The 27808-nt window shown below is 43.6% G+C and overlaps 1 protein-coding gene across 1 annotated transcript; it reads right to left on the reverse strand.

Moving 5' to 3' along the window:
* Nucleotides 1-190: 190 nt before the first annotated feature.
* On the reverse strand, nt 191-27671 carry LOC139471639 (uncharacterized). The gene is made up of 16 exons (XM_071254041.1): nt 27555-27671; nt 24125-24245; nt 22421-22533; nt 21924-22110; nt 21606-21718; nt 20616-20829; nt 18316-18440; nt 16810-16857; nt 15597-15702; nt 9826-9950; nt 8733-8765; nt 7018-7123; nt 4322-4446; nt 3716-3842; nt 1804-1928; nt 191-406 (listed from the first exon to the last, which is right to left on the reverse strand). The coding sequence occupies exons 1-16, from the start codon at nt 27592-27594 to the stop codon at nt 390-392; spliced, it is 1725 nt and encodes a 574-aa protein (XP_071110142.1). The 5' UTR covers nt 27595-27671; the 3' UTR covers nt 191-389.
* Nucleotides 27672-27808: the final 137 nt, after the last annotated feature.

Genomic DNA, 27808 nt, shown 5'->3' on the forward strand with positions numbered 1-27808 from the left:
GACGATATATTCAATCAAATTTAATGTACTTACAAATCCTAATTAGTTTTCATGTTTTGTGTTTTTCATTATCGTAAATAACATGCGTGAACGGTATTTTATTTGGATTAATAACAATTATAGTTTTGAAAAAGGCCTTGTGTTTAAATGACAAGTTTCGTATGTCAGAAATGATGAATGGAAAACGTAGTTCCGGTCAATCGTCTTTAACCAATGAAATTACAGGATTTCTAAAACAGTATATCGGCATAATATATATGCAGTGTGAGTAACAATGGATGAGGTCGACAGTGAAGGTTCCTTGAGCATTTGCTTGAACCTCTTCTTGGACCTCTTCTTGGACCTCTTCTTGAACCTCTTCTTGAACCTCCTACCAGTAACGTCTTCTCTTACTTTCGTCCGGGGCCTGTTGGAAAGACAGATATCGACGTTCATACACTAGCTCCGTTGTTTGTCATATATCCGTGAATCACCTGCCTTACAATAAAAGCTGCACGTGCACAGGTGTTCATTTGCACGTGCACAGGTGTTCAAACAGATAAAACGTGAAAGTTTATTCTACTCTGCTGATGTAACACAGTAACTAACCTTGACCTTGTTGTTGAAGTTAGATGACGTGAGGTGAAATGGGGTCCAACGTCACGTTTAACATTTTTGCACTAATATTGCGACGTGCAAACACGTGTGAGTGTGTTTGTTTCTTTGTGTGTATACTCGTCCGGACTAATGCCGATTTTATAGTGCAAGCAGGATGAGATAACATGCCACAGTTTAGTATAGATACCCGCTCAGACACAGTATACTGACTTCCAGCCGACCAGTCCTTGTTTTACCCCTTAATGACGAAAGGCAGGCAGGGTAACAACAAGTACCAATTTGTTACGTCTTTTGGTATGACGCGGCCGGTAGACACACGCTCTACCACAAGACCACGGAGGCGGTCTGAAGTTAGATGAACACTCGTGTACGTGCTTTGCACACCTCTCGGTGTCGGTTTGTAGCTTTAAATTACATATCATACCTAAACATAAACTTATTATCCGTTTCTATAAATCCCCTGTGACGTGATCCTATTGTCTGTCATTGTCTCAATATCTCATCAAACACATAACCTGTGCAATACCAGGGATTTTATATATAACATCCCCCTGACTTCACACACAAACTCCTGTTGATTTTGGATTTCAGTCGCTCGAAATTGCAACCCTTGCATCTGTAGCCTGAGCCTCTATGCTAGCGACAGCAGGAGATATTTGCGTCCGATAGCTAGCGTTCATGTTTGAAACGACACTTTTGATAAATGTTGTTTCCGATTTTACTTTCGGTTTATAAATATTAAGATAAAAAACTCCCTTTCCTTGTTTTATGAGCTTTACAAAAAACATCGGATGTCTTTTATCCTGTACGTTGACTCTGCAACAAAATCTCCATGGCCAGGTTCCACGGGCCTCATACTCCATACATGGTTCGTCAGTACCAAATCCGTGCTTATGCGTCCAAGAAACCTAGGATCGCCCCGATTATGTTCTAAGTTTGTCAGCATCATTCCCGTGCTTGTGGTTTTCACCAAAGGGTAAACGTCTAAAACCTGAATCACTTCGAGCTTCCCTCCCAAATCAAGTAGACACCATCACTCACTCACTCACTTAATAACTTCCTCAAAGAACATCAAAGTACTCTTTTACAGTTAGAATGCCTGCCCATAGGCCATTGCGACCCCTCGAACCCCGTTATTAGACATTTAAGCACATTTCGCCTTGCCATCTTTTAATAACGATATCAGTGAGCACACATGTTACTTACAGGTACTGGACAGGGCGTCCCGTACTTCGCCCATATCTAACATGTCGGTGAAAGCGACGACGGCGGGATCACTGGGGCAGTTGGCAATCAGTCTGTCGAAACAATCCAGGCTTTCAAACAGCACCCTGAAACAGAAAACACTACGATTGCACATTCTGGTCGACGCTGATCAGTTATTCAAAGCTGGTACGACAAAGAGCGACACGTGTGAAAGAATGTTCAAACAGGCGCTAAACACAAAAGACTGTGGGCCGACCTATAAAATTCTATCATTGTGCTTCTCTGTGAAGGTGAATAGCATGTCATATTAGCCAATCAGCATTGAGCCTTGCTTCAGCCCGTCTAACAAAGATGGTGACGCCCACTAGGGAATGTGCCGTTCGTCACCACTCGCCCCTTTCCGTAACCTGCAAGGAGACTCGTCCCCCTATCGATGAATGTTATGTCCGAAAATACAACCAACCAATCAGAATGCGCGTATGATTTCAAGTTCTTCGTCAAAGAATCCCTTAGAAATAATTTTTGATTTTACATATGTCTTGCATCTAAAAATATACCCAAGACACAGTTAAATGTGTTCAATCAAACTGTATACATCCGCATGTCCAGATGTGCTTTCAATTTCATCTGAAATGTATATAATATATGGGGAAATATATGTGAACCATTATGCAACGAGTTGACAATTGTTTTAAGTATGCCCGTTTGCGCTTAGACGAAACCCGGTCGCAAAAATGGCCACAAGAGGGGCACGCGCCACTATTCGGCTTGTCCCGGTATAACACGAGTTGGTCACGAATGGAGAATGTGCATGTCACATTATTAATGGTGTGCATCAACCAGTTTTGCAATTTACTGACATAAGTTGTAATACGCTATCAGAATCGTTGAGTGTCCGAGCAGCCCTGGGCGACCAGGAGAAACACATAGCTTCAAAATGTCATCGGTGTGCGCGACTAACTTCTGGTTATCACAGACGGTGTTTTCAGAAACTCACAAGCAAAAGGGCGAGTGAATACGGACTGAAGCGAAAACAAAACCCATTGTGATCATCCTGACAACGATCTTGGCAACAAGGTTCTCCATACCAACACCAATCACAGGCAAGAAAAGAAACTTCGAGAAACTATTGAAATCAAAGAAAGAAGCCAGACACTCACAGAGACCTCAAATTACAAAATATAATTTCTATGTCATTTGAAATAAAACTAAAAAAACCTTATCATCATGATTGGTACACAATCTTAAACCACTGTTTAGTATTTAACGACTTTCGTTCATGAACGTTACTGCCTGTGTATATTGACTATTGAATCACATTTTCCAAAAATGAACAATTTAATGCTGATCCGGGATGATAACACTACTCATTAGGTCGTGTTTTGGAAAAATCATCTTGTGTCGGAAATGGTTCTTTTCGTTCACACATCTGGAAAGATTACACTGATTAAACTTAGAAGAAATAAGATAAGTTTTACTTGATAAATGTGAAAAGAAATACTCATGTTTAATAAAGAGTTTCCATAAAGTTGAAAATAGTTGGATTTCCTGTAGATAACACCAATATTATCCAATGAAAACGCTGAACACAAGTACCCTTAAGAGTAAGTTTTGTTGACAATAGTGCTGTGAAAACTCTTCTTTTCAAATCCCGTTTAATACCTTATGAACAACTCTCTTCAGTAGAACACTGCATTTTGAGACAGAGGAATCTCTGCTGATTATTTTGATGTATTGATGTTGTATTCACCAAAAAGGTTAAGTACTACTAACATCCTCCTCCTCCTCCTCCTCCATCATCATCATACTCATCATCATCATCATCATCATCATGCACGCCTTCACATATCAAAATGCGTAAAAATGCCTACTGAAGACAGCTGCAGCTGTTTACGATTAACAGTTTACTGACCCGCATCTGTCTGCAAGTGAGCCACTCGACGTTGCCAAAGTCTGCAGTTGATTGTTGCAATTGAGAAGCTCTTCTGCCGGGTTGGCCACGTGGCAGGTGTCGCCCGAGCTGCTAGTTAAGGCGGCACCTTAATAGATGAAGCAAAGTACTTGAGTGAAAATGGCTGTTGTGGAAAAGCAAGAAAGCCTAATGGTGCCACTTTGGTAGCATAAATACTATTCTCGTTATTTCAATTATTTGTTTATTTTCTCGAAATTTCGACGTTTTTCTCGTTACTTCAATTATATTTTCTCATTTACTTCTCGTTACCGAGAAAAAAACTCGAAGTAACGAGAAAGAACTCGAAATTTCGAGAAAATATACCAATAATTGAAATAACGCGAAATTTCGATTTAAAACATTAAATTACTGCTACCAAAGTGGCACCAAAGTGGTTGTCGTAGAAAGGAAGTAAAATAAGGAGCAATTTTTTGTCTTGGGCGGAATTCGATGGAATAACGTTGTTATTTTCGGTGCTATCCCCTTCAGCATCTTGCTTACATCTTTACCGTCCTCTTTACATACTCATCGAGGTTATTATGATTTACGACGACTGCTTTTACTTACAACGCTCACTGAGCATGCCCCGTAGACTGTCTAGGTTGAGCACACTGTTGATTGCCCTCACATCTGGCTGGTTGGAACAGGCGGTCAGGATGGGATCCAAACAGTCGAGGCCAGTTTTAGCCACCCTAGAAACAGACACCAACACATCTCACAGTTAAACAAAAGTACCACCATGCCAACATTAGTTTCAAACGTGACATCACTTGTGTGCTTTAAAGAAAAGGACTGTGGATGGTGCCCATGCTTGCCCTATTTTTGCCACATGTCTTTACTGTGGGAGGCCTTATTATGGGAGGGAACCTGTTGCAGGTATTTCAGGTTTTATGGATTATTTATCTTTTATCAAGACTTCACTTCCCAATTTCCGCCAGATTCTCCTTCCCAACGTTATCCAAAGGCCTCCTCTTCCCAGGATTTTCGAAACGCCTCCAGCGCACGGCGTCTTCCTTCAAGCGTTGTCACCCGGCCTCTCCCTCCCCTCGTTGTTGCCCGGCCTCTCCCTCCAAGCGTTGTCGCCCGGCCTCTCCCTCCCCTCGTTGTCGCCCGGCCTCTCCCTCCCCTCGTTGTCGCCCGTCCTCTACCTCCCCTCGTTGTTGCCCGGCCTCTCCCTCCAAGCGTTGTCGCCCGTCCTCTCCCTCCCCTCGTTGTCGCCCGTCCTCTACCTCCCCTCGTTGTCACCCGGCCTCTCCCTCCAAGCGTTGTCGCCCGGCCTCTCCCTTCCCTCGTTGTTGCCCGGCCTCTCCCTCCAAGCGTTGTCGCCCGGCCTCTCCCTCCAAGCGTTGTCGCCCGTCCTCTCCCTCCCCTCGTTGTTGCCCGGCCTCTCCCTCCAAGCGTTGTCGCCCGTCCTCTCCCTCCCCTCGTTGTTGCACGGCCTCTCCCTCCAAGCGTTGTCGCCCGGCCTCTCCCTCCAAGCGTTGTCGCCCGTCCTCTCCCTCCCCTCGTTGTCGCCCGGCCTCTCCCTCCAAGCGTTGTCGCCCGTCCTCTCCCTCCCCTCGTTGTCGCCCGTCCTCTCCCTCCCCTCGTTGTTGCCCGGCCTCTCCCTCCCCTCGTTGTCGCCCGGCCTCTCCCTCCCCTCGTTGTTGCCCGGCCTCTCCCTCCAAGCGTTGTCGCCCGTCCTCTCCCTCCCAGCGTTGTCACCCGTCCTCTCCCTACCAGCGTTGTCGCCCGTCCTCTCCCTCCCAGCGTTGTCACCCGGCCCCTCCCTCCCCAGCGTTGTCGCCCGTCATCTCCTCCCCGGCGTTGTCGCCCGTCCTTTCCTTCACAGCGTTGTCACCCGGCCTCTTCCTCCCAGCGTTGTTGCCCGGCCTCTCCCTCCCCTCTTTGTCACTCGGCCTCTCCCTCCAAGCGTTGTCACTCGGCCTCTCCCTCCTAGCGTTGTCACCCGGCCTCTCCCTCCCAGCGTTGTCACCCGGCCTCTCCCTCCAAGCGTTGTCGCCCGGCCTCTCCCTCCCCTCGTTGTCGTCCGTCCTCTCCCTCCCCTCGTTGTTGCCCGGCCTCTCCCTCCAAGCGTTGTCGCCCGGCGTCTCCCTCCTAGCGTTGTCACCCGGCCTCTCCCTCCAAGCGTTGTCACTCGGCCTCTCCCTCCTAGCGTTGTCACCCGGCCTCTCCCTCCCCTCGTTGTCGCCCGGCCTCTCCCTCCCCTCGTTGTCACTCGGCCTCTCCCTCCCAGCGTTGTCGCCCGGCCTCTTCCTCCCAGCGTTGTCGCACGGCCTCTTCCTCCCAGCGTTGTCGCACGGCCTCTTCCTCCCAGCGTTGTCGCCCGGCCACTCCCTCCCAGCGTTGTCGCACGGCCTCTCCCTCCCAGCGTTGTCGCCCGGCCTCTTCCTCCCAGCGTTGTCGCACGGCCTCTCCCTCCCCTCGTTGTCGCCCGTCCTCTCCCTCCCCTCGTTGTTGCCCGGCCTCTCCCTCCAAGCGTTGTCGCCCGGCCTCTCCCTCCTAGCGTTGTCACCCGGCCTCTCCCTCCCCTCGTTGTCGCCCGGCCTCTCCCTCCCAGCGTTGTCACTCGGCCTCTTCCTCCCAGCGTTGTCGCACGGCCTCTCCCTCCCAGCGTTGTCGCCCGGCCTCTCCCTCCCAGCGTTGTCGCCCGGCCTCTCCCTCTCAGCGTTGTCGCCCGACCTCTCTCTCCTAGCGTTGTCGCCCGGCCTCTCCCTCCAAGCGTTGTCGCCCGGCCTCTCCCTCCCCAGCGTTGTCGCCCGTCCTCTCCCTCCCCTCGTTGTCGCCCGGCCTCTCCCTCTAAGCGTTGTCGCCCGGCCTCTCCCTTCCCAGCTTTGTCGCCCGGCCTCTCCCTCCCCTCGTTGTCGGCCGGCCTCTCCCTCCCCAGCGTTGTCGCCCGGCCTCTTCTTCCCAGCGTTGTCGCCCGTCCTCTCCTTCCCAACGTTGTCGCCAGGCCCCAACTCCCAACATTGTTGCTCTCTCTTCCAGCGTTGTCGCCAGGCCTCCCGCCCCCAACGCTCCAAACGTTACCCCAAAGCCTTCTCATCCCAACGTTACCCCAAAGCCTCCTCATCCCAACGTTACCCCGACGCATCTTCGTCCAAGCTGTACCTCAAAGCCTCCGCATACAAACGTTCCCCAAAAGCCTCCTCACCCCAACGTCACCCAAGACCTACCCCTTCCAGAGTTGTTGCAAGGCCTCCCGGTTTACCCCAAAGCCTCCCCATCCCAATGTTTCCCAAAAGCCTTCTCATTCCACTCACCTACAAGCCTCTTCCATGTCCGGATGTGGGTTTTCCTTAAAATCTTGCATGGGCTTCACACAGTTGGTGAGACCCACGGTGTGATCCGACGGGCAATTGGCGTCAACTGAAATCAAGACAAGCACAGTTACGCAGTGTATAATCAATGCCCGTCAGTCTAAATTAGAGGAAGGCCCAAAATGCCGTTTGCCATTTTTGTGAAACACGTGAGACCAGGAATGGCGCTGACATCCTAAGGATCATGATCGGGGATAATCTTGGATTCGAACTCACTATCAGTGAATCTTTGCTAGGTTAAGAGAAGCAACTCTGCATATGGACCACCTGTGCCTCCCACACCAGACAGAATGTGCAAAAACATTCAAAATACACATGACAAAATCGGAGCAAGAATGGGAGAACGCGTTTGGCCACATAATGAAAGAAAGCATTATTTTGAAATAGTCCTATTGCATCAAAAGCATCGATTATATTTGATATCAACGGTCATACATACAAAAACAATTCAATTGTACCCTCAGCAAAATGTAATTATATAGTAATAGTAATGAACCTGCATCAAACTTTATGAGGGGGCACGGGTGGCCCAGTCGTCTAAGGCGCCGCGATTCGCTGAGCAGAGTTGCGTCCCTTGGGCTAGAAACCTATGATTGTGGGTTCGAATCCCGGTTCGACCCAATTATGTTTCTCAGCACCATACCCGTGCTCGTGGGTTTCACCAAAGTGGTAAACGTCTGAGACCTGCATCACTTCGGGCTTTCCTCCCACATTAAGCTGACACGCCGCGATATAACTGTAATACTGTTAAAAACGGCGTAAAACCCAACCCACTCACTCACTCACTCAAACTTTATGATCTGGAGAATTTTAGAATTTATTTGCTCTTGCAATGGCTCTATTGGTAAACACAGGAAAAGAAATATCGACCTGACGATTTACAACGCTGAGTATGCATAAGTGGCATAGTCACTACGTTCCAGAGATGAATGGTGAGTTATACCCACCTCGCGAGCCTGCCGCCCATCATATACGAACTGTTTTACCCACCACGTAAATTTGCCGCCCATCGTACACAAACTGTAACACTCAAATATTGGTGCAGACACACATCACTCATTAACCATAGATGTAGCAGGGCAACACAGACAAACGCCACTGCCGAACGATCGCATCCGAAAGCGGGAGAGATATGACAATCTGTATTAGGGTATTCTTGCCGTGGACATCGTGAGAATATCCGTGAAATATCAAACTTATTCCCCCTGACTAGCTTGTCCGACATTGCCAAAGTGGGATTGTATTCAGGGAGTCATTGGGCGGCCGGGTAGCCTTGTGATTAAAACGTTCGATCGTCACACCCGGGTTCGATTCCCGACATGGGTACAATGTGTGAAGCCCCTTTCAGGTATCCCCCGCCGTGATATTGCTGGAATATTGCTAAAAGCGGCGTAAAACCATACTCACTCACTCACTCACTCACTCAGGGAGTCATCATTAAATAAATACGGGTAAATATTTTTAAAGCGTGTACGTTTTACAGGCATCCTTAAAGAGGGTGTAAATAATGTTGATATCTCATACACGGTTGTTTACCGTACATTCACTGTTTTATTTCTTAACTATACCAACCTCCTGGTGCAGACTGTTATCACTTATGAACTATAAAACCCACTTTCAGGTCCAGACACACATCACTTATGAACTAGTATACTCACCTCCTGGGCCAGGCTGCAGCGAACCCGTCGTACCTGTTAAACAAATAGTAAACATGGGTACAGGTGCATCATGCGTCAGAGGACCTTTTCCTTTGGGATCGACCATATGATTTTGATGGGATTGAGACTCTTTGAGAAGAAAAATTCTTCCAGAAAATACTGGAAAATATAAGTCAGATTAGAAAAAATAAAATGAAATGTTCGGCTCCTGCAAAACGATTGTATGTTTTGAAGCAGTGACTGAAGAGATATCGTCTCTCTTACAAAATTGCCAGACCCCCAAGACCAAAACACCAACACACACCCCAGCCCACACATCCTCCACACGATATTAAATGGTCGACCCTCCTCCCTCCCCCTGCCCCCCCCCCCCCCCCAAAAAAAAAAAAAATGAAATAAAAAAATAAAAAAATGAAATAAAATAAAATAAAATAAAACAATATAAAATAAAAAATAATAATTAATAAATAAATAAATAAATAAATAAATAAATAAATAAATATCTTCATGCAAATTCTGACTACTGTGCAAATGGTCTGATGACGTCGATGATCGATGTGTGAACATGATATTCGGGTTTTGTTTGGTAAATGACTGCTAAGCATTATTATATGTATATGTAGTGAAACAGAATATTGAACAAATTTGAATGGAATGAATCTATATTTAATTAATAAGTAGTGATAAAATTTCGAAAGAGTTATTATTCAGATCCATACATGCATGTACTATCCCTCAAAAGAATTGAGTTTAGACTTGTTCTTCAGCGACCCGTGCATGTCGAAAGAGGCGACTAATGGGATCAGGTGGTCAGGCTCGCTGACTTGGTTGATGCACGGCAATCTAAATTGCATAAATCGATGTTCACAATGTCAATCACTGGATTGCATGTTCTAGATTCGATGATTTACTGACCACGGTCATAGCTGGAATATTGCCGAATGTGGCGTTAAACAACAAACAAACAACAGTAAGAAAAGTTGTGATATAACCGTGTGTGGAGGTTCGCTGGTGATAAAACTGCCAGTGCTATACAACTGCAGGTGAAACTGGGCACATCAGTTAGCTGTGACCCCAGGCAAGTAGTACTCACACATGTCGTTTATCATGCTCCGGACTCCATCCAAGTATATGATATTGCTGAAACCTTGGACGTCAGGGCTTTGACTGCACGCCGTCATAATTCCATCCAGACAGTCTATGGCAGCGTGTAAAGAACTATTAAAGGAATGAAAAATACTTGTGTAAGTTAACAGTTCAGTTTAGTATATTTCCCCGAAAAAACACCATGCCATGGGTGGTACAAGACTATACATAATTATGCAACATACTATATATATTCAATGAAGACTCGCATGACAACATACTTAAGTGATTTAGACACTTTAACGTACTTTAAAGTACGATGAATCTGGTTCGAATTTCCAAAGTGAATATATGTTACGATGATAATGTTTTACTTAATTTACATAAACTTAGCCAGACATAACACTTCTTGGGGATACAGAGAAGTCCAACAGCAGATGAATTGCATAGTGTACAAACACGGTCTTCTCTCAGTAACCAAACGTTCATTTAACAAGATACGTCGACTGTGTATTTTATGCAATCAGGAAGACATTGCATCTGGAAATGACATACCAGTAACTAATAGAATTAAGTTTTATAAAATCAACGACATCGATGTGCTCCCCTGATCATTTGAGTTTAGATTAGCTCGCGGTAATGGAACCTGCGCAGAATCTGAGTTTCACCTATGGCGTCTTTGAATTTTGTCCTAATTGCTATCTTCTTTGTTGCCTATTGTTATTTTGTCTGTTGTCTGTTTTTATCTTGTCTTGTGCCTATTGTTATCTTATATTTTGCCTATTATTATCTTGTCTGACGCCTTTTATTGATCTGTCACCTGTTAGTATCATGTCTGTCTCCTAATATTATCTTGTGTGTTGCATTTTGTTATCTTGCCTGTTGCCTATTTTTATATTTGGTGGAGCCTTCTTTCGACTATATTCATATCGTCTACAGTCAATTAATCCTATCCCTCACTTGATAGATAACAGGTTCAAGCTTAGTTATATTGGAGAACAACCTTATTAACATTTAATCTTGGATATAGCCGAATAATATAAACTATCTTGCTTTTATAAGATAAAATCGAACAGAAAAGACTAAGATTGGTCTTGGCTAAAGGCCTGAAGCACAAAAATGTAATAGGAGTAAATAACCATGGTAAACAAAAGGCTCAGATCATGAACAAAGTTGTGGTGTTCATTTCCATGGCATTGATCCAAATTACAAGCAGGAGTGTCAAAGCCAAAGCCACCTGCCTCCTCAATCTGGCTTCTGAAATTAGTTCCCAAAAAGGGGTATGCCCTAGGCCTAAGATTCAATAAGCCGTTATAACAGTGGAACGGCCTTAATGCCCTTAAAAAACAGGAGAAAAAGGCCACATGTCATTCTTATACCGGACAGTAATCTCAGCGAAAATTCCAAGTTCACATTACCTGGGTACACCCAATATAGAAAAGACAGAAAAGGACTTATACCAGCTAAGACTTATCGCCCTTGTCTACGACAGCTGCACGTCCACAACTATCGAAACAAATTGAGGAAACCTTGAAACCAAAGGAATATCCCTAAAACTGCCAAATGTCAAGAAATTACGCATCGCTTACGTATACCTGAGGGTTACCAAAAAAATATATACGGAAGGACTAACAATATTAGCTCAAAATGGTGACTTTAATGCCCACACTCTTTTGTGGGAAGACAGGTAGGACTCATGCAAAGACGTAGACTTTTGGTTGGTTGGTTTGTTGTTTAACGCCGCACTCAGCGATATTCCAGCTATATGACGGCGGTCTGTATAATAATCGAGTCTGGACCAGACAATCCAGTGATTGATGTCATGAGCATCGATCCACGCAATTGGGATCGATGACATGCATCAACCAAGTCAGCGAGCCTGACCCTCCGATCCCGTTAGTCGCCTTTTACGACAAGCATAGTCACCTTTTACGGCAAGCATGGGTTGCTGAATACCTATTCTACCCTTGAATCTTCACGAGTCGAAATACGTAGAGGAATAGGTTGAAGACGACAATAGCACAACTATAAACAACGGCAGTCCCACATGTTTTGACCATGTCCGGAAAACATGGAGTTCAATTGACCTCACAAATGCCAATAAGAACCTCGCCCCACATTGCCAATAACAAGGTCCATGATGTCACATGGGGAAGCGACCACCTTCCTATACTCACCTACATAGCTGTCACACCACAATTAGGGGAACAACCCAATCCTGAGACTATGCAAAGGCTGCTTAGCCCATATTCAGGGAGGAATGTACATCATTCAAGTCCTCAGAAATTGCCTCGGATAATTCTGATATTTTTTGTCAAATTTCACCTCAGCAATTATTGCATCAGCTGAAACATCAGTTCCTAAAAGCCCACAAAAACATCAAACCTTCGACACCATGGTGGAACAACGAAATAGCAATAGTTGGGAGACTGAGAAAGAAAGTCGTTAATGGGTCAAAAAGGGATAAATCAGTCTGCCCAAGTCCGAGCTGCCAGTACAAAAGTAAGACACCTCTGTGACAATTCTAAACATAAGTCTTAGCAGACCTTCTGCAAATTTCTAAATAAAAAATACAAATCCTGAAACAGTCTGGAGCAAAATACACACGATCAGGGGTAAGTATAAATCTAAAAAAATTCCCAAGTTAGCCAAATTCTTATCGATCAGTAGCCCCATTAATTGCAAAGAATTCCTTCAAGGGAAAAATGCTTTTGCCTATGATATCATAACATCCGCAAAGCAAGCATCTGCTCACCAATATACCATTTACTGTGACAGATTGATGATGCATAGAAAAGGCATTGCACCTGGTCTTGACACAACCAGTTACGAGATATTGAATAACATACCTGATCAAACCAAAAGGTCCAAAGGAGAAGTCACAAAATTATGGAAATATGCTGTATGTTCCGCCCCACCAAACACTTTTCGAGCTGTCTCACTCGCTTGAAACATGACGCAAAGCTAAGGCTCATGCATCACCTTGAAACTGGCAACCACATCAAACCTTATCAAAGAGGCTTCGGGAAGGGACATACTAAGACTGGAAAATTAAATAAATAGCCCAATTAAATAGACAATACCTAGCGGAGTATTTCTGGACTTGTGCAAAGCTTTCGAGTAGAAATGGAGTAGAAAGAAACCTGGACATCTTCATAGACAGCTTCCTGCAGGACAGTGCACTATCTTTGTTAAAATAGGGAACAACCAATCTGATCATATGCTGGACAACTGGACAACGACATGCTACTAACATCATCATCAATGATATATTTGATCATGTCAAGTCTCCTACCCAAATATTTAACACATCCGACCAAAACTCCAGTCAGCCCTGGGTGGAGTTGATCAATGGGGTAATAAATAGGGTTCACCCTTTTAAATGAAAAAACGTGACACCACAGTACTTGAACTCATCCGAAGCCACAATTGTGATGACATTCAACAGCTAGAAAGCCACTACAAAGGGCCTACCTTTACTGGACTATAACAACTCCCAAAATTGACAGTGTTTTAACATCAGAAGTCAGGACAAAATTAAACCCCACCCAACTACGAACAGGAGCTAGCACTAGGATTCAAACAACCTGGGGAAGCTGAGCCCATATATACACTGATGGATCTAACAATCCTATCAATCACATTCCATTCCCCTGACTGACAGTCATTCTGTCTTCACTGCTAAATTGGAGGCAATTCATCATGCGCTCAAACTCATACTGGAACTACCAGAAGCAAAGCCAGTCAACCTCTCAGACTCGCTTAGTGCACCACATGAGATCAACAGCAGAAATTCAAAGTCTAGACCAAACACTGTCAATAATATTCTAATTTAATACACAAAGGACCAAGGACCAAGGGAAACAATTGGAGCTATGTTGGATCCCGTCTCACACAGATATTCAAGGAAATGAAAAAGAAGACACACTGGCGAAGCGAGCTCTAGACAAAGCGGAAATACATCCTGTTCCCTTTATCAAATTAGAGATAAGAAGCCAAAGCCCCCATAGCCCCAAACTGGCAAGGCCAATGGGACACAAGTAAGATGGCTATACAAACTTCAACACCAAATCCACAAAAAGCCATGCTCATGTTCAAATGATGAGAAAGTTATTGTAGCCATCTCACGCCTCAGGCTCGGTCACACAAGCACCATACCAATGTATCCTCATCTTGCAATCAACCTGAATCCATTGCTCACTTGTCACTGGAATGTCAAGCCCATGTTCAGCCTGTTCGCTTAAAACAAGAATTGCAGTTAGATCCGCTATCTGTCGAAGATCTCCTAAAGTCAAGTGATACAAGCAGCTCTATTTCTGAGGGTTTCTTGGTCGTATCTAAACAGAGCAGCCAAAGAAGGTATATTTCTAAAAACCAATCATTAAAAGATATCAATACGAAAATAGAACCCTTTATCAATACTAAAACTCACACTAGATATGAGTACCCTACTCACACACATGAGTCCCAGGTCAGGTCAGCAGACATTGTTAAGGCAGGAGGCGACTTCTTAAACACTTAAAGCGACAGCAACAAATGTACATGGTATGTTGCGTCCCAAACAGGACGAAGACAGGTTCGTCTAAATGGTTTTAGATACAAGCCAAATAATAGCGACTGACATTTGTCCATTTGAGATGTGTAGATACAGGATGTTCTGGTAAATGTACAACAGTTGGCGAGTTAGAAACCTGATCCCACACAACCATCCAGCAGGAGACCAGACAACAGCAAAATTCCTGAACACAGTTGGTGGGCATGTCCAGGTGATAAACAACAGCCGTCCAGGCTACAGAAGTTGACTAAAAATTAAATTTGCCCAGTATATGCACCCATTGTTAACTTGTTTTATCCTACCCAGAACGTCCCCTTTTGTGGAATGAAAAGTGCATCTCTTCCAAACTTGTATAGTACATTATCCCGGTGTTTCACTAACGACAACGCAGCCTCACCCATAGAGGAACCGACTCGTAATTGTCAAAATATTAACGTGGTATATACCCGGGAGGTCGAAAAATATATAAATAGACAGACTTATTGAATTAAAGCGCATGGACTAAGATAAACCAAATGATAGTTTTAGAATCTATTAATACCAGACAATAACAACCAAGGGCAAGCATAAAGGATTGAGGTAAGGAATTAAAACTTGGACAAGTATAAGTTGCCACGACGCCAGTATAAAATACATTTGCAGACATCGAGTCAAACTACCTGTTTCGTAACCAGCTTTGTTTGCACAGCAAGACAGCCACTCCAGTCTTTGAACTTCGTCGAGGCACCAACACTGCCATACAAACTGTTTACCAGTTTGGGGGAAATCTCCCAGAGGTAAAAGAAACTTATATACGTGAGGGGCTACAATGCGCGGACGTCGGAGTAGAAAACCGTCGTTCTGGTGGACTTTCACCCGAAACGGCAAGCCTATTAAGTGTGTTGTTTTACCAACTTTAATCCGATACCACGAATAAGACCATCATGATCGGGTGCAGTGTTTGCACTTTTAAGATGTTTTATTTATACAATAAGTGGTTAATTAGTTACTGCCTGAACGGCAGCTAACAACCCGAGGAAATGTTACATATAATACACAAAAGCAATAAAAATACAAGGGTGCGGTAGAAACCATCCTATTGTTACCTTGTATGACAACTATTGCCATCTTGGATGGTTCGTAACATGATAACATGTTCGTTACGAGTTATGACACCTTTTATTTGTTTACTTGCTTTCCCGCTAACTGTAAAATATTGTGAATGGCGTCTATAATTTACTTGCCCGCAAGTTTCATCGTTCATCTCCACCTCCTGCGGGTTCAGATTCTCCAAAGCGGCTACGCAGGTCTGCATTCTTGTGGAATGATCTGCTGGACAGTCACTGTTCCCTGAGGAAGAAAATGCGTAATGCTGAATATATTTGAGGACCGTGGTGTGTGTGTGCGCGCGCGCGCGTGTGTGTGCGTGTGTGCGTGCGTGCGAATGCCTGTTTGTGTATGCGAGGTAGGGGGAGAGGGTGGATGGAGGGGGGATGGTGTGTGGGGAAGATTGTGGATTTTTAGAGGTATCCGCGAGACTAACTGTCGCTGGTTGACCGGGAGTAAAGTAGGACTTGTGGAGGTAAATATCATGTGTTTTCGGATATGCGGTCGTTACTGAGATTTTAATGCCTAGCATTAGTGGAATGCATTTAATGTTAAACATTTCCCGTAACAATATTCATTATCATCCAGAAATCTAAATAAACGTGATGATAATGGACCTAATTTAGAGTGCAACTTTATTTCCTGAAACCATATATTTTAATGTGTCATCCAACATGTGCGAGGTGCACACTCGGTAATACAAAACATCAAACAATATGCTTCCATGTCGAGAGTACTGGGAGGCACCAATACTGGAAGGCTATTGTGTTATTCGCGAATGCCTGTTGTCATCACTGATTTCAGTGATCCATTCATATAATTTTCCCCTTTTACGCTCAATGAAATCTATTTTGTCAGATAAACGAGACTAGTTATCCACTGGCGTTGAAGTTTTATAGTCATTTCAAAAAGGAGACAACATTCTGTCAGTAATGGCTGCATGGTTGGCAACGTTTCATTATCAACATAAGGTTCCTACTTTATTCCTATCCCAGCAGTTATACGTGGTACAACGTGTGCGTGCCAAGTATCGTCACAACCACATGTGTTATATATTTTATATTATACATCTAATATATTAGAATGGAGTAATCACAAAGATTATGTTGTGCAGTTTACAAATAGCAGCTTTAAAACATATCGTTAATGAAAGATATATCCAAAACGCTGATTAAGGCAATAGTCTTGAGATGGGCTTCACATAGAGAAAGAAATCTTTAAAACAAAGCTGCACCATCGCCAACATGGCATTACGACGGAACAGAAATAGTATGATGTCTAAAACAATAATGTAATGATAATATACTCAGCAGGAATGAAGACATGGTGATGTTATGACATGGTACTCACCTTCCACGGGGCCCTCACCAGGACCAGCAGTGGGGCCTGCTCCAGGACCTATACAACAGTATCTGTGTTAGTTACATAAATACTTCAATTAACTAATCGGATAAGTTCCACGTGTTTTTTTTAAAAGGAAATATATGAGTGAGTGAGTGAGTGAGTGAGTTGGGTTTTAACGCCGCTTTTACAGTATTACAGTTATATCGCGGCGTGTCAGCTTAATGTGGGAGGAAAGTCCGAACTGATGCAGGTCTCTGTTGTTTACCACTTCGGTGAAACCCACGAGCACGGGTATGGTGCTTACAAACCTAGAAACATAATTGGGGCGAAACGGGATTCGAACCCACAATCATAGGTTTCTGGCGTGCCCAAGGGACGCAACTCTGCACAGCGAATCGCGGCGCCTTAGACAACTGGGCCACCCGTGCCCCCTGAAATATATGAACACGAAGCATAAACTCCGAGGCTTGTCGAGGAGTTTCACACCTTTATCCAGTGTTGATACATTTCATATATAAGACACTCGGGTGAGATTCTGTTTATCATCCAAAATCATTTCCCCATCTTTTTCAGTTTGTAAGCAGAAATAACCAGTGCCTTCAGTGGCTAAGAGAGTTAAGTGTTGTCATTTGTTAGTGACGTAATGGCAAGTCATGACGTCACAATGATGTGCAAAGTAGTTATGTCTCTCATAGCCCTTGATCTCACCCAAATGATAAATGATGATGATAAATGTACTTCTTCAAGGTATTCGAAATCACGATTTTCCGAAAGATGATGATAATTCAAGTCAACATAGAATCAGTATTTATTAAGAATGTTATCCCTTAACATACCGAAGTAATTTTCGGACGCACATTTAAAACGTTCTGATGTGTATTTATGAGAATGATAGTCATGGATTTCTCAAGATTATGGGAAGGATTTTATCGCTTTCATATACAACGTTTACACAAGGTACGGTATATTCACACGTGATGGACAAGTCACCCAAAGGTGAAAAACGGGTAAGGAATCACGCATTGGGGCCCCTGGAGGTCATGTTCGGAAGGAACGCGAGCCGAACGCGTTGCGAACGTGTGGTGAATGCGTGGGGGAAGGCGAGTTGAACGTGTTGAACGTAAGGCAAATGCATGGGGAAGGTAATAGATACTAGCCTTCTTAGCTTTTTGGACGTGTTTATCTAATGAATAAACTGGAAACTATATCAGCATTCCCACCAGATGTATTTGCAATATGTGGTGTTTTGTGTTGTTTTTTACAGGTTCATGATATTACCGAGGCCTGTTGATAGAGTTATTTTAAACAAGTGTAACGCGAACGGATAGCGTTCCTCCAGGGGCGGACGGTAATTTGCTTTTCTGGTGTAGTGTGGATGTAAATTATTCTGGGAAGAGATCATTCCTTTTTAGTTGTGTTATTCTAAAGTACACACGTAGTAATAATGCCATAAATTTCAGTTCAAAAGCAAGTGTACAGAAATAGTTGAATGCTTAACAAAAGGGTACTGACATATCTGAGCCACGTAGGTCCTCGTGTGATTCATATTCAGAATATTAGACAGTTGGACCATCTCTGGTTTGTCACTGCAAACCTCCATGTAGTCAGCCACACAGTCCAAGGAAGTTGTCACAGAGCTGAAACAAGGAATCAAAGTGACACATATACTGAACCGCAAAAGAAACGTCACCATGGATAGATATACGAGAAACCTGATTTTTCCAAATACTGTAAACATACTTTCAGACTAATTTAAAAGATGAACTGATCATCAAGGTTGAAATTAAAGTGTCGAATGTCTTAAAGTGAAACACAACACTAGTCTCTGAGAAAATGGCATCACAAGTCAGTATCTCGTGTGTCCGCCATGTGCATTGATAACTGCCGTGCACTGTCGATACATAGAATGGATGAGGCGGTTGATGAAGGCCATAGGCACTTGAGCACACACTCTGAGGAACGCCTGACGCAGTTCAGCTGTAGTTGTCGGCCTTGGTCGGACGTCATTCAGCCGTCTTTGAATCTCGTCCCGCGGGTGCTCAATGGGATTTTAATCAGGACTGAGGGCAGCATGGTTCTGCATGGTTCTGATGCCATTCTGCTGGAGGAAGTCTCTTGTTGCTCTCGCAGTGTGGGCACGGGCAGTATCATGCTTAAACTAGTGGGTGCGGCGACGTGCCAAATGAGGTATGGCGTAAGGTCTCAAGACTTGATCAATGTACCGAGCTGCTGTGACACCATTGCCTCTCCCTGGACCGATGTTCTGGAAGACCACTTGGCCGACCCTCTTGTTCAGGACAAATTCCACTCCACACCATGATGCTCGGACCACCCCACGAGTCTCTCTCAACAACACAAACATCCGAATCATGTTCGCCAAACTCTCTCTCTGCCATCTGCTGTTGTGATACAGGAACGGCTCTCGTCTGAGATGAGGACTCCACTGCTGGTGGCGCCAATGCTGGTGCTGTGTTGCCCACTGAAGACGGCCCCGGCGATGACGTAGTGTCAGAATGGGTCCTCGGTGTGGCCTGTGACAGTGGAGGTGTCTGCTCGTCAATCGTCAACGCACGGTGTCCTCACTAATGTGTCGCTGGTGCGTCCCCATGGTCTGTCGAGCAGTTTCAGCAGCAGTAACAAAGCGATCTTGAAGATGCTGTCGCACAATCTGACGATCCTGACGTCGGATGGTGACCCTTGGTCTTCCACTACGTGGTCGGTCATCTGTAGTGTTGGTGGTCTGGTACCGTGGAGTCTCTATATGGTCCTTACGTGGACTTGAAATGCATTGGCTACTTGCCGGGCGGTTTGTCCAGCTTGCAATCGTCAAAGGGCTTGGTGTCGCTGATTTCTTGTCAGTCTTGGCATGTGATAGCAATTCAATAACAAATGAATGTTATCCGATCTAGATGGATTTGTAAAGGGCAAGAAATGGGGGAACGCATGTGCATTTCAACGCATGTGCATCGGGTCACCATGGCCGTTGCCGTAATGAGTTTGGGCGATCGGTTATATTGTCATCTGCTTTGTTGTTTAATCATCAAATTTCATTTTTTCCGGACAAGGTAATGTTAAATTTCAGGAACTTTGACAAACATTACCCAGATATTTAAATGACAACTTTTCATGCAATATCACTTGGGGTGACGTTTATTTTGCGGTTCAGTACACATCGTTCGTCGTTTCTTCTTAAGTAAACACAACAAAGAGGGTTTGGGAGTACCTGGCACAGTCAGGCTGGTTATCTCCCAGGAAGCGCTGCCTAATCAAACTCACCAAGAACTTTTCGGAGAATGTGAAGACCCCCCACCCCCAACACCCCCCCCCACCCCACCCCTCCACCCCCACACACCCCACACCACACACCCCACACCCACAACACTGCACCCTTCAAGTGACTGGTCCTGAGCAGTAAACTGTTTCACTTTTACAGGTCAGCCCACCTCATCCAAGCGAAAGACACTGCAGGGTAGCTGATCTTCTCAACACACTGTACATAAACTCGATGCAGTGGTTGTTCAGAGAGCCTCCCAGAGAGCGGCCGATTTGATATGGCACTTCACTTGGTTCGCTCTCATTTCTGTACCGTCCAGTGCAGTGCAGGACCATCAACAAAATCAACACTGACATTGAGATTATGTCCCACATCCTTGGGTCGTTTAAGAAAACTGTGGAATGCCTTGTTATAATGATTGATATTAGTAATAGTATTAGTAGTATTAGTATATTAGTAGTAGTAGTAGTATTTAAAGATTCCAGAGTTTTCGAACAAATGATACCGGTTGCCGTTTCAACCTTTCTTTCCCGCTAACCTGCATGCCTCAGTTCCATCTGCCGCCCCTGATCCAGCAATGTTTAATCCCTGGTTCATGTCTTGCATGCATCTCTCTAGTCTTGATACAAAGTCAGCAGGACACGCTTCCATCTCTTCTTCTTCTCCTTCTTCTTCTTCTTCTTCTTCTTCTTCCACCCCTCCTATCTGTAGCGCATCTGTAGGTTCTTCAGGCAACTCATTTGTCTCAACACCTGAAGCACAAGCAGACGTGGCGTATTTGACTATATGTTGTGTTTTATGTTTTTAACTTATATAATGTCCGGACTATAATCATCGCTCACAGACCATTCTCTCACACCAAAGACTATTTTTTCAACAAAAAAAAGACCACATTCATCTCTGCATATCATTCTCACCACCCACCCGCAGGCCATTCTCTCTACATACTATTCACCCCATTCAAAGACTATTTCTTCCATGTGCAGATCATTCTCCCCACTTACAGACCACTTCCTCCTCCCACAGACCATTCTCTCCACCTACATACCATTCACCCCATTCAAAGACTATTTCTTCCATGTGCAGATCATTCTCCCCACTTACAGACCACTTCCTCCTCCCACAGACCATTCTCTCCACCTACTTACCATTCACCCCATTCAAAGACTATTTCTTCCTTGTGCAGATCATTCACCCCACTTACAGACCACTTCCTCCTCCCACAGACCATTCTCTCCACCTACAGAAGTTTCACTCCACATAAAGACCATTTTCCCAACATATCGACCATTAATTAACTAACAGGCCCCTCTCAAAACACACACACACACACACACACACACACACACACACACACACACACACACGCACACACACACGCACGCACGCACGCACGCACACACACCTGCAGACCTTTCTCAACACTCACTGACCATGTTCACCACTCGCAGATCAATCTCTTCCCCACAGACCGATCTCTCGGGCCACAGACTATTCTCTTTTCTCTTAGACTATTCACATCACTTACATGTTTGCATAAGGTGTTCGCGTAGTAAATCGAGTCGGAGCTGTGCAGGGTCTATCAGATGAGAGCATCGTTGGATGGTTGTAGTCAGACAATCCATGGTTCGTCTCACTTTTCTGTCATCATTAAACATTCGTTAGGATAAATCTCAATTATAGTTGTGTATCGACAGAGAATCTATAGGCAGTTAATGCGGCTGTCATCATGTTACTAATATGTCTAATACAGTCAGGTGCCGGGATAACTGAAAACTCACTCAGTTCATCACGAAAAAACATAGATGCAGAGATACGTAATTGATCGTGTTTTGCTCTGGATTACCTGCATTTTACAGTGGATTTGCCCAGAAATCTATGCAGTCTATTGGTGCATCTTTCTATCCTCTCGGCATCTCTAGGGGAACATCGGGCAGCAGGAGTTGGAGCAGGAGCAGGAGTTGGAGCAGGAGTTGGAGCAGGAGTTGGAGCAGGAGGAGCGTCTGTGTCAGGAGCGTCTGGCACATCCGGACCTTATGAAGATCGGCAGATAAAATATACGATAAGATTGAAAAGTATAATTGATCGTGTATTAGTCCTGAATAAAATGTGCTTGCACGGCTGCTCCTTTCACAAAGATAAAGGCTTGTTTTGATGTAGTCATTATCCTGACTGAACCTGACGATTATGTTTGTCTTTATGGATGTGCAGACAAGTGAAATATGTTGAAGTAATTTCTTAAATGGCTCAAGCAATCGATCGATTGGAATCTCTGATGTCAGTACATCTCAAATTCTGTTTTGATTACAATCTTTGGAGACAATATTGATTCTATATACTTACACCTTTGGAAGATACTATTCTCAAATATTTCCACATTTTGGCCCATGTGTGCACGCAATGGTGGACACCCTCCCAAAACGCCTTGCATGCAACTAAGTGCCTGCTTGGCATCTCTGTAAATAGACAAATCACATAACTGTTAGTTTCTAATAATCTATCTGTAGAATAAAGTCAGTTTAACTTTGGCTGAAAGTTCTGAAAAAATACGAAGAAACCGTGTATATATACATTATCCCTGGTCTCCTCCATACCTTATACATAAAATATCTAATCTCCGGACAAAATCCAAGGCCCTTCCAAGGATATAAAATGGTCGGTCCTTTAATCATAGAATCCTTCATTCATTATCCCTGTAATCCTCCATACATTTTCAAAGGACTCCTCCACTTCACCCCGACTCCCTCAATACACTTTACGTGGACATTTGTGAAACATGCATTTGGTTGAGTGTTATTTGTATTTGTATACTCTCTATTTGTGTGTGTGTGTGTGTGTGTGTGTGTGTGTGTGTGTGTCACGGGATGCGACTCTTGCTAACAAAAATGTTTGATCAGGGTTACCATATTCAAGGCCCCAGTGAACTTTTTAATTCGTATGAAGTCCACTGGACCATATACAGATAATGTGCACATATTCATATTACAATGGTACATGAATTAATAATTAACTTATGTCGGTACTCTAGTGTTTGCAAAACTTTGTCTCATGTCATAACTTTGACATGGTTTTAATAATTTTTTATATGTTTCTTAGTAAACTTACATCGTTCGAAGTGATCTTAATTTATACATATTCGCATTATGGCAATACATTTTAGGCAGATAGAGGTGTCTGATGTTCTCATAGGAGTTACATATTAAGATAAAACGATATTCATCTTCTATCCCTAGATTACAAAGAGGACATAAACTTAAACATAAATCAGTCCTCCACCATATCCCTTCAACTTTCAGCCTCAAACCCTCAGCCCCGTTCTCGGTCTAATCAACATATTACGTTGTGTTCTATCTTTAAAAAGGGTGAGGCTCTTAAACTCTGTATATATGTTATATCTTGAAGTATGTTCTGTAATGATGATTCATATCAGTTGTCACCTTTCTATACAGTGTAAGAAAAGCAGATTTATCTCCAACACACTGAGCAATGCATACAAATCCAACTCCATGTGAAAACCAAAAAGCGCGTACAGTAGATGCATAGGTTAGTATTCACAATTATTATCGTACGTAAGCATGACAGGCATACGGATGCCGTTTCCAAATTCGGCGCATCAGGGACAAAAATGATTTGACTTGTTCCAGGTGTTCGCGTGTTTTTTGCAGGTAAACAACCGACTCAACGGGTACCACTGGTCGGGCAGTATTCGCTCACCTATTAGCGAACACCTGGTGTCATCACTATTTGATATTGATTCATACACACATGTTTATGATATATTCGGAATCGGAAAATGGCTTCCGCTTTCAGAAGAGGTTTCTTATTACGGATATTGTTGTCAGATGTTGTGGGAATGGTTCATGGTACCCATTGCATATTATATGTAACTTCTACTTACTCTTTCCTACAAATTAAACTAGCCAACTGAACAATATCCGACTGTATCGTTAACACAAGTTCTTCAACCCTTAGTGATCTTGTCCAGGGATCCGTTATGTAATGTTCCCCATCCCCCACCCCCAACCCTAGCCTCTCCGTCACACGCACCTGCAGAAGCCTGGCGTCCCCCCTGATAATTCCGTCGGGGAATAAGCGTTCATCGCTTCAGAACATCTCGCCAGCTCCATCGGGGCAGTCTGTACACATTCTTGACCGCGACTGACGCTGGCTGTAAAAAATACATTGTTAGATTTTTTACACTGATGATGTGAAAGGTGAAATGGTAATTTTAATAAAATGAGTTATATCCGACTTTATTTATTCTTATTCAAGTTTGACGTTAATTGATCCAACAAAATGCTTTTAGAATAATATCTTAAATGTATTTGTATTGATAATTTTAAATCTAAGATCTATGTGTGATTATTATCCAGTCCCCAAAGTGATGAGATCTCCACAACATGTCCCACAGACGACAAAAACCTTTTTCGATAGTGACCACCTTTGAAGAAGCTTCTGCAATTGACTTGTAAATTGTCTTTCAATTGTACAAAAAGGCGGTTTATTTGAATTCCGTGTGTATTTATAGTATGAATATGGAAAGGGTTCACAAACATTTTTATTTGCCAAGGGATCTTTTGATATGGGAGTTGGATAGTTTGAAGCCATACCAACCTAAGCCACGGTGAAGGGATTCTGAGAAATTGGTAGTTTAGTCTCAATTTTCACTGGACAGGAGGTAACGTTTGATGCATTGTTGTTTGTTGTGTTTGTGTTCGTGGTTTGTGCTGCACTTGTTATCAATGTATTGGATTTATAGGCTTAAATTGGAAAGATAAATGTGTTATGACGTTTGTTTAATAGAAACTGTAACATCATATAGACTGCCGGGCTAATGAAAGAATACACTTGAACGAAGGATTACACACGTTATTTAAACCTTACTTGGGTGAAAACAGTCGTCGAAACACAATAAACTCAACTATGATACCCTTACCAAATACATCACCATCAAGTAACCGATTCCTGTTTATTTTATTTTTAGCCACCATCAACTATGTGTGATACTTTCTTTTGTCAGGCAGTTTACATGTAGTCTATATTGTCTTAATTATACATTTTCAGTCATCAAATTATTTATATCTAATATCAACAAAGTTTCAACAAAGGCACCGCAGCTCGCTGTGTAGAGTTGCGTTCCTGAGAAGCATTTTGTCCTGGGTTCGAATCCCGGTTCGTCGTGTGTATGTTTGTCTGCGCCATACTCGTGCTCTTTGGATTAACCAAAAACGTTATACGTCTGGGACGTGTATTACACCTTTCCTCCTACATCAAGCTGACACGCCGTGATACAACAAATATAAACTGAACTGCTGTTAAATCAATCTCATTCACTCACAGTATCTTTTGGTTTGAGTATACTTGGTGAATGAATCAGAATGATCCAAGTACATTTGTATCAATAAATGAATGAATGTCAGTACACCCACCTGGAAACATCAACGATATAACAATGAGTAAGCACAGTTTGCTTGACAGTGAATCTGATCTATTTACAGGGGTAATGATATACATTTAGCGCTATGAGTTTTGAATTTGGCGCATTTTACAGTTTGGAAACATCTACAACATGGAGCAAGCAGAGTTGTTTTAGAGTGAATGTCGTCTAACTCATGTTCTTCTTCTTCTTATCATTATTATTATTATCATTATTATGTACAAATTAATATAAAAATGCAGCAAAGAGGGTTTGGGTGACCCTGGCGCAGTCAGGCTGGTTAGGCTCATCATCAGCTCAGGACCTTTGCCCCTTCCACACGCAGCCCAGACAGCGAATGGGACTTCTCCCAGGAAGCGCTGCCAAGTCAAACCCACCCAGAACTTTTCGGAGAATGTGAAGACTCCCCAACACTGCCAGATTGCCAGAAGGGATGTATTCCTGGTAGCAAACCCGGTTACTCTCCCAATGTCAGTCAACAGATTGGGAGGTACCAAACCAAAGGCACCGAGAACAATGGGGAGTCGGACATCTTGGTATTTGGGATGCAAGCGTGACATTTTGAAAGAGAGGTGCGCATATTTGCCATGTTTTCCTCAATCTTGTTAATCACATTAGAGTCAAAAGGGACAGAAAAGTTTATTGGCCTGGATACGTCTGAGTATTAATAAGCATAATTCTGTTATTGGGGACGACGAACGTGACCTTTTCGTCATATCAGTTTGGCAAGTAATTACTTCTATTAAATCACACATTTCCTGCTGTTAACCTTCTTGATGTGCCCTTGTATAGGTCGGTCAATTATATGTTGAACTGCCACTGACTACTGCACCAGCTGCTGTTTAATACTCAAAGTTGAAATTGCTTGAACACATTGAGAAATACCCCCATTCCTATTTTGGTAGTGCATCTGAACTAGAAACCCTTCGGCGGTGAATGAGTACATGAGTGAGTGAAGTAAATCGTAGCCAGAAGGTTTGATGTTTTAGACTCAAATATCTTGATTACAGGATGGGCTGGTAACTCTAAGAACAAATGCAGGCCTTCTCTAATCCCCTGCCTCGGATGGGTGTGTGGTGTGGTGTGGTGTGGTGTGGTGTGGTGTGGTGTGGTGTGTCGTGTCGTGTCGTGTCGTGGCGTGGCGTGGCGTGGCGTGGCGGTGCGGTGCGGTGCGGTGCGGTGCGGTGCGGTGCGGTATACGGCTAGAAAACGCACATCCACACTTTTTTGAAGCGTACTAATGATGCTGAGGCACAAACAATTATATAACTTAGTCATTTGGTGACATTGTTTTGCACCTAATATAACAATTCTTATCAATTATTCATTGGCAATATTGTTTGCGCTTAAGGTGTCGATGGTTGGTCTAAAAACAAGCATACACCCATTCACTGGAAAGACAGATTCACAGTGAACAAAACCATTAGTTTATCTTTACTGCAAGAACACCACTGACACCTTCATCAATACACAGGGTTCTGAACATTCAGTACTCCATCACATAAATACATCGCTTTGCGATGCAGCCACATTTGTAACCAAGACACGCCCTGGGTCCAGCCAGACTGAGTGTTTTAACCAATGAGCGCTTAGGTTAGGGAAACATTTCTCTTGCAATGAGCGTTGCAGCATAACGACCATCTCCTCTGCACATTCTACCATTCAATATCAGACAACGCTAGTTTGTGTTTCTTTCATTGGAACAAATTCACAATTAGAGTGGATGATTCATTACGAAATGTGTACATCGAATTACAGTCGACAGTGTCATATTTGTAACACCAAATATTGAGGTTAGGCCAAAATCAGTCAAAAAGATAATGTAAGTAAATTAAGTGGTGTGCGGGGAGCATTTTTAAAATATTTACAAAGGGATTTGTTATAAATCAAGACACCATACAAGCGCACTGAGTACAGTACAAAACTAGTGAAAGGTAATAAGTCCACCACGTCTTTTATGATGCCAGTTTTAACGGACCTATAACCAATGAACTATGCGAGGTATGTGATCGGACGCTAAGATGTAAAACTTAAACTCACCCAATGCAGTTATTGCGAGAAGGACGAAGGTGGACAACATTGTTCCGGAGCTTCCCACTGTGTGTCCCGGGGTCTTGCAATGCAGCTGTGTGAAGACCTCGGTTGCTTTATACCCGAATTCGCCGTCTGAAAGGTCATTCACGTATCCGGCTTTTGCGGTTCTCTATCGTGGTTGACATTATGATTTGCTAATTCGCAGGGCCAGATTCCGAAATGCCTCAGAACAGTTCGATAATTATACTCTAACCTATTGT

The sequence above is a fragment of the Haliotis cracherodii genome, unplaced genomic scaffold, assembly GCF_022045235.1.
Source record: "Haliotis cracherodii isolate W230 unplaced genomic scaffold, xgHalCrac1.p SCAF_23, whole genome shotgun sequence".
NCBI lineage: Eukaryota > Metazoa > Mollusca > Gastropoda > Lepetellida > Haliotidae > Haliotis > Haliotis cracherodii.

Coding starts and splice junctions, on each gene's coding strand:
- LOC139471639 (XM_071254041.1), bottom strand. CDS start 27,594: ATGTTGTCCACCTTCGTCCTTCTCGCAATAACTGCATTGG. Junction 9,951..15,596: donor ATGAACGATGAAACTTGCGG/GCAAGTAAATTA, acceptor TTCCTTTAATAG/TTCTTTACACGCTGCCATAG. Junction 3,843..4,321: donor GGGCATGCTCAGTGAGCGTT/GTAAGTAAAAGC, acceptor TCATCTATTAAG/GTGCCGCCTTAACTAGCAGC.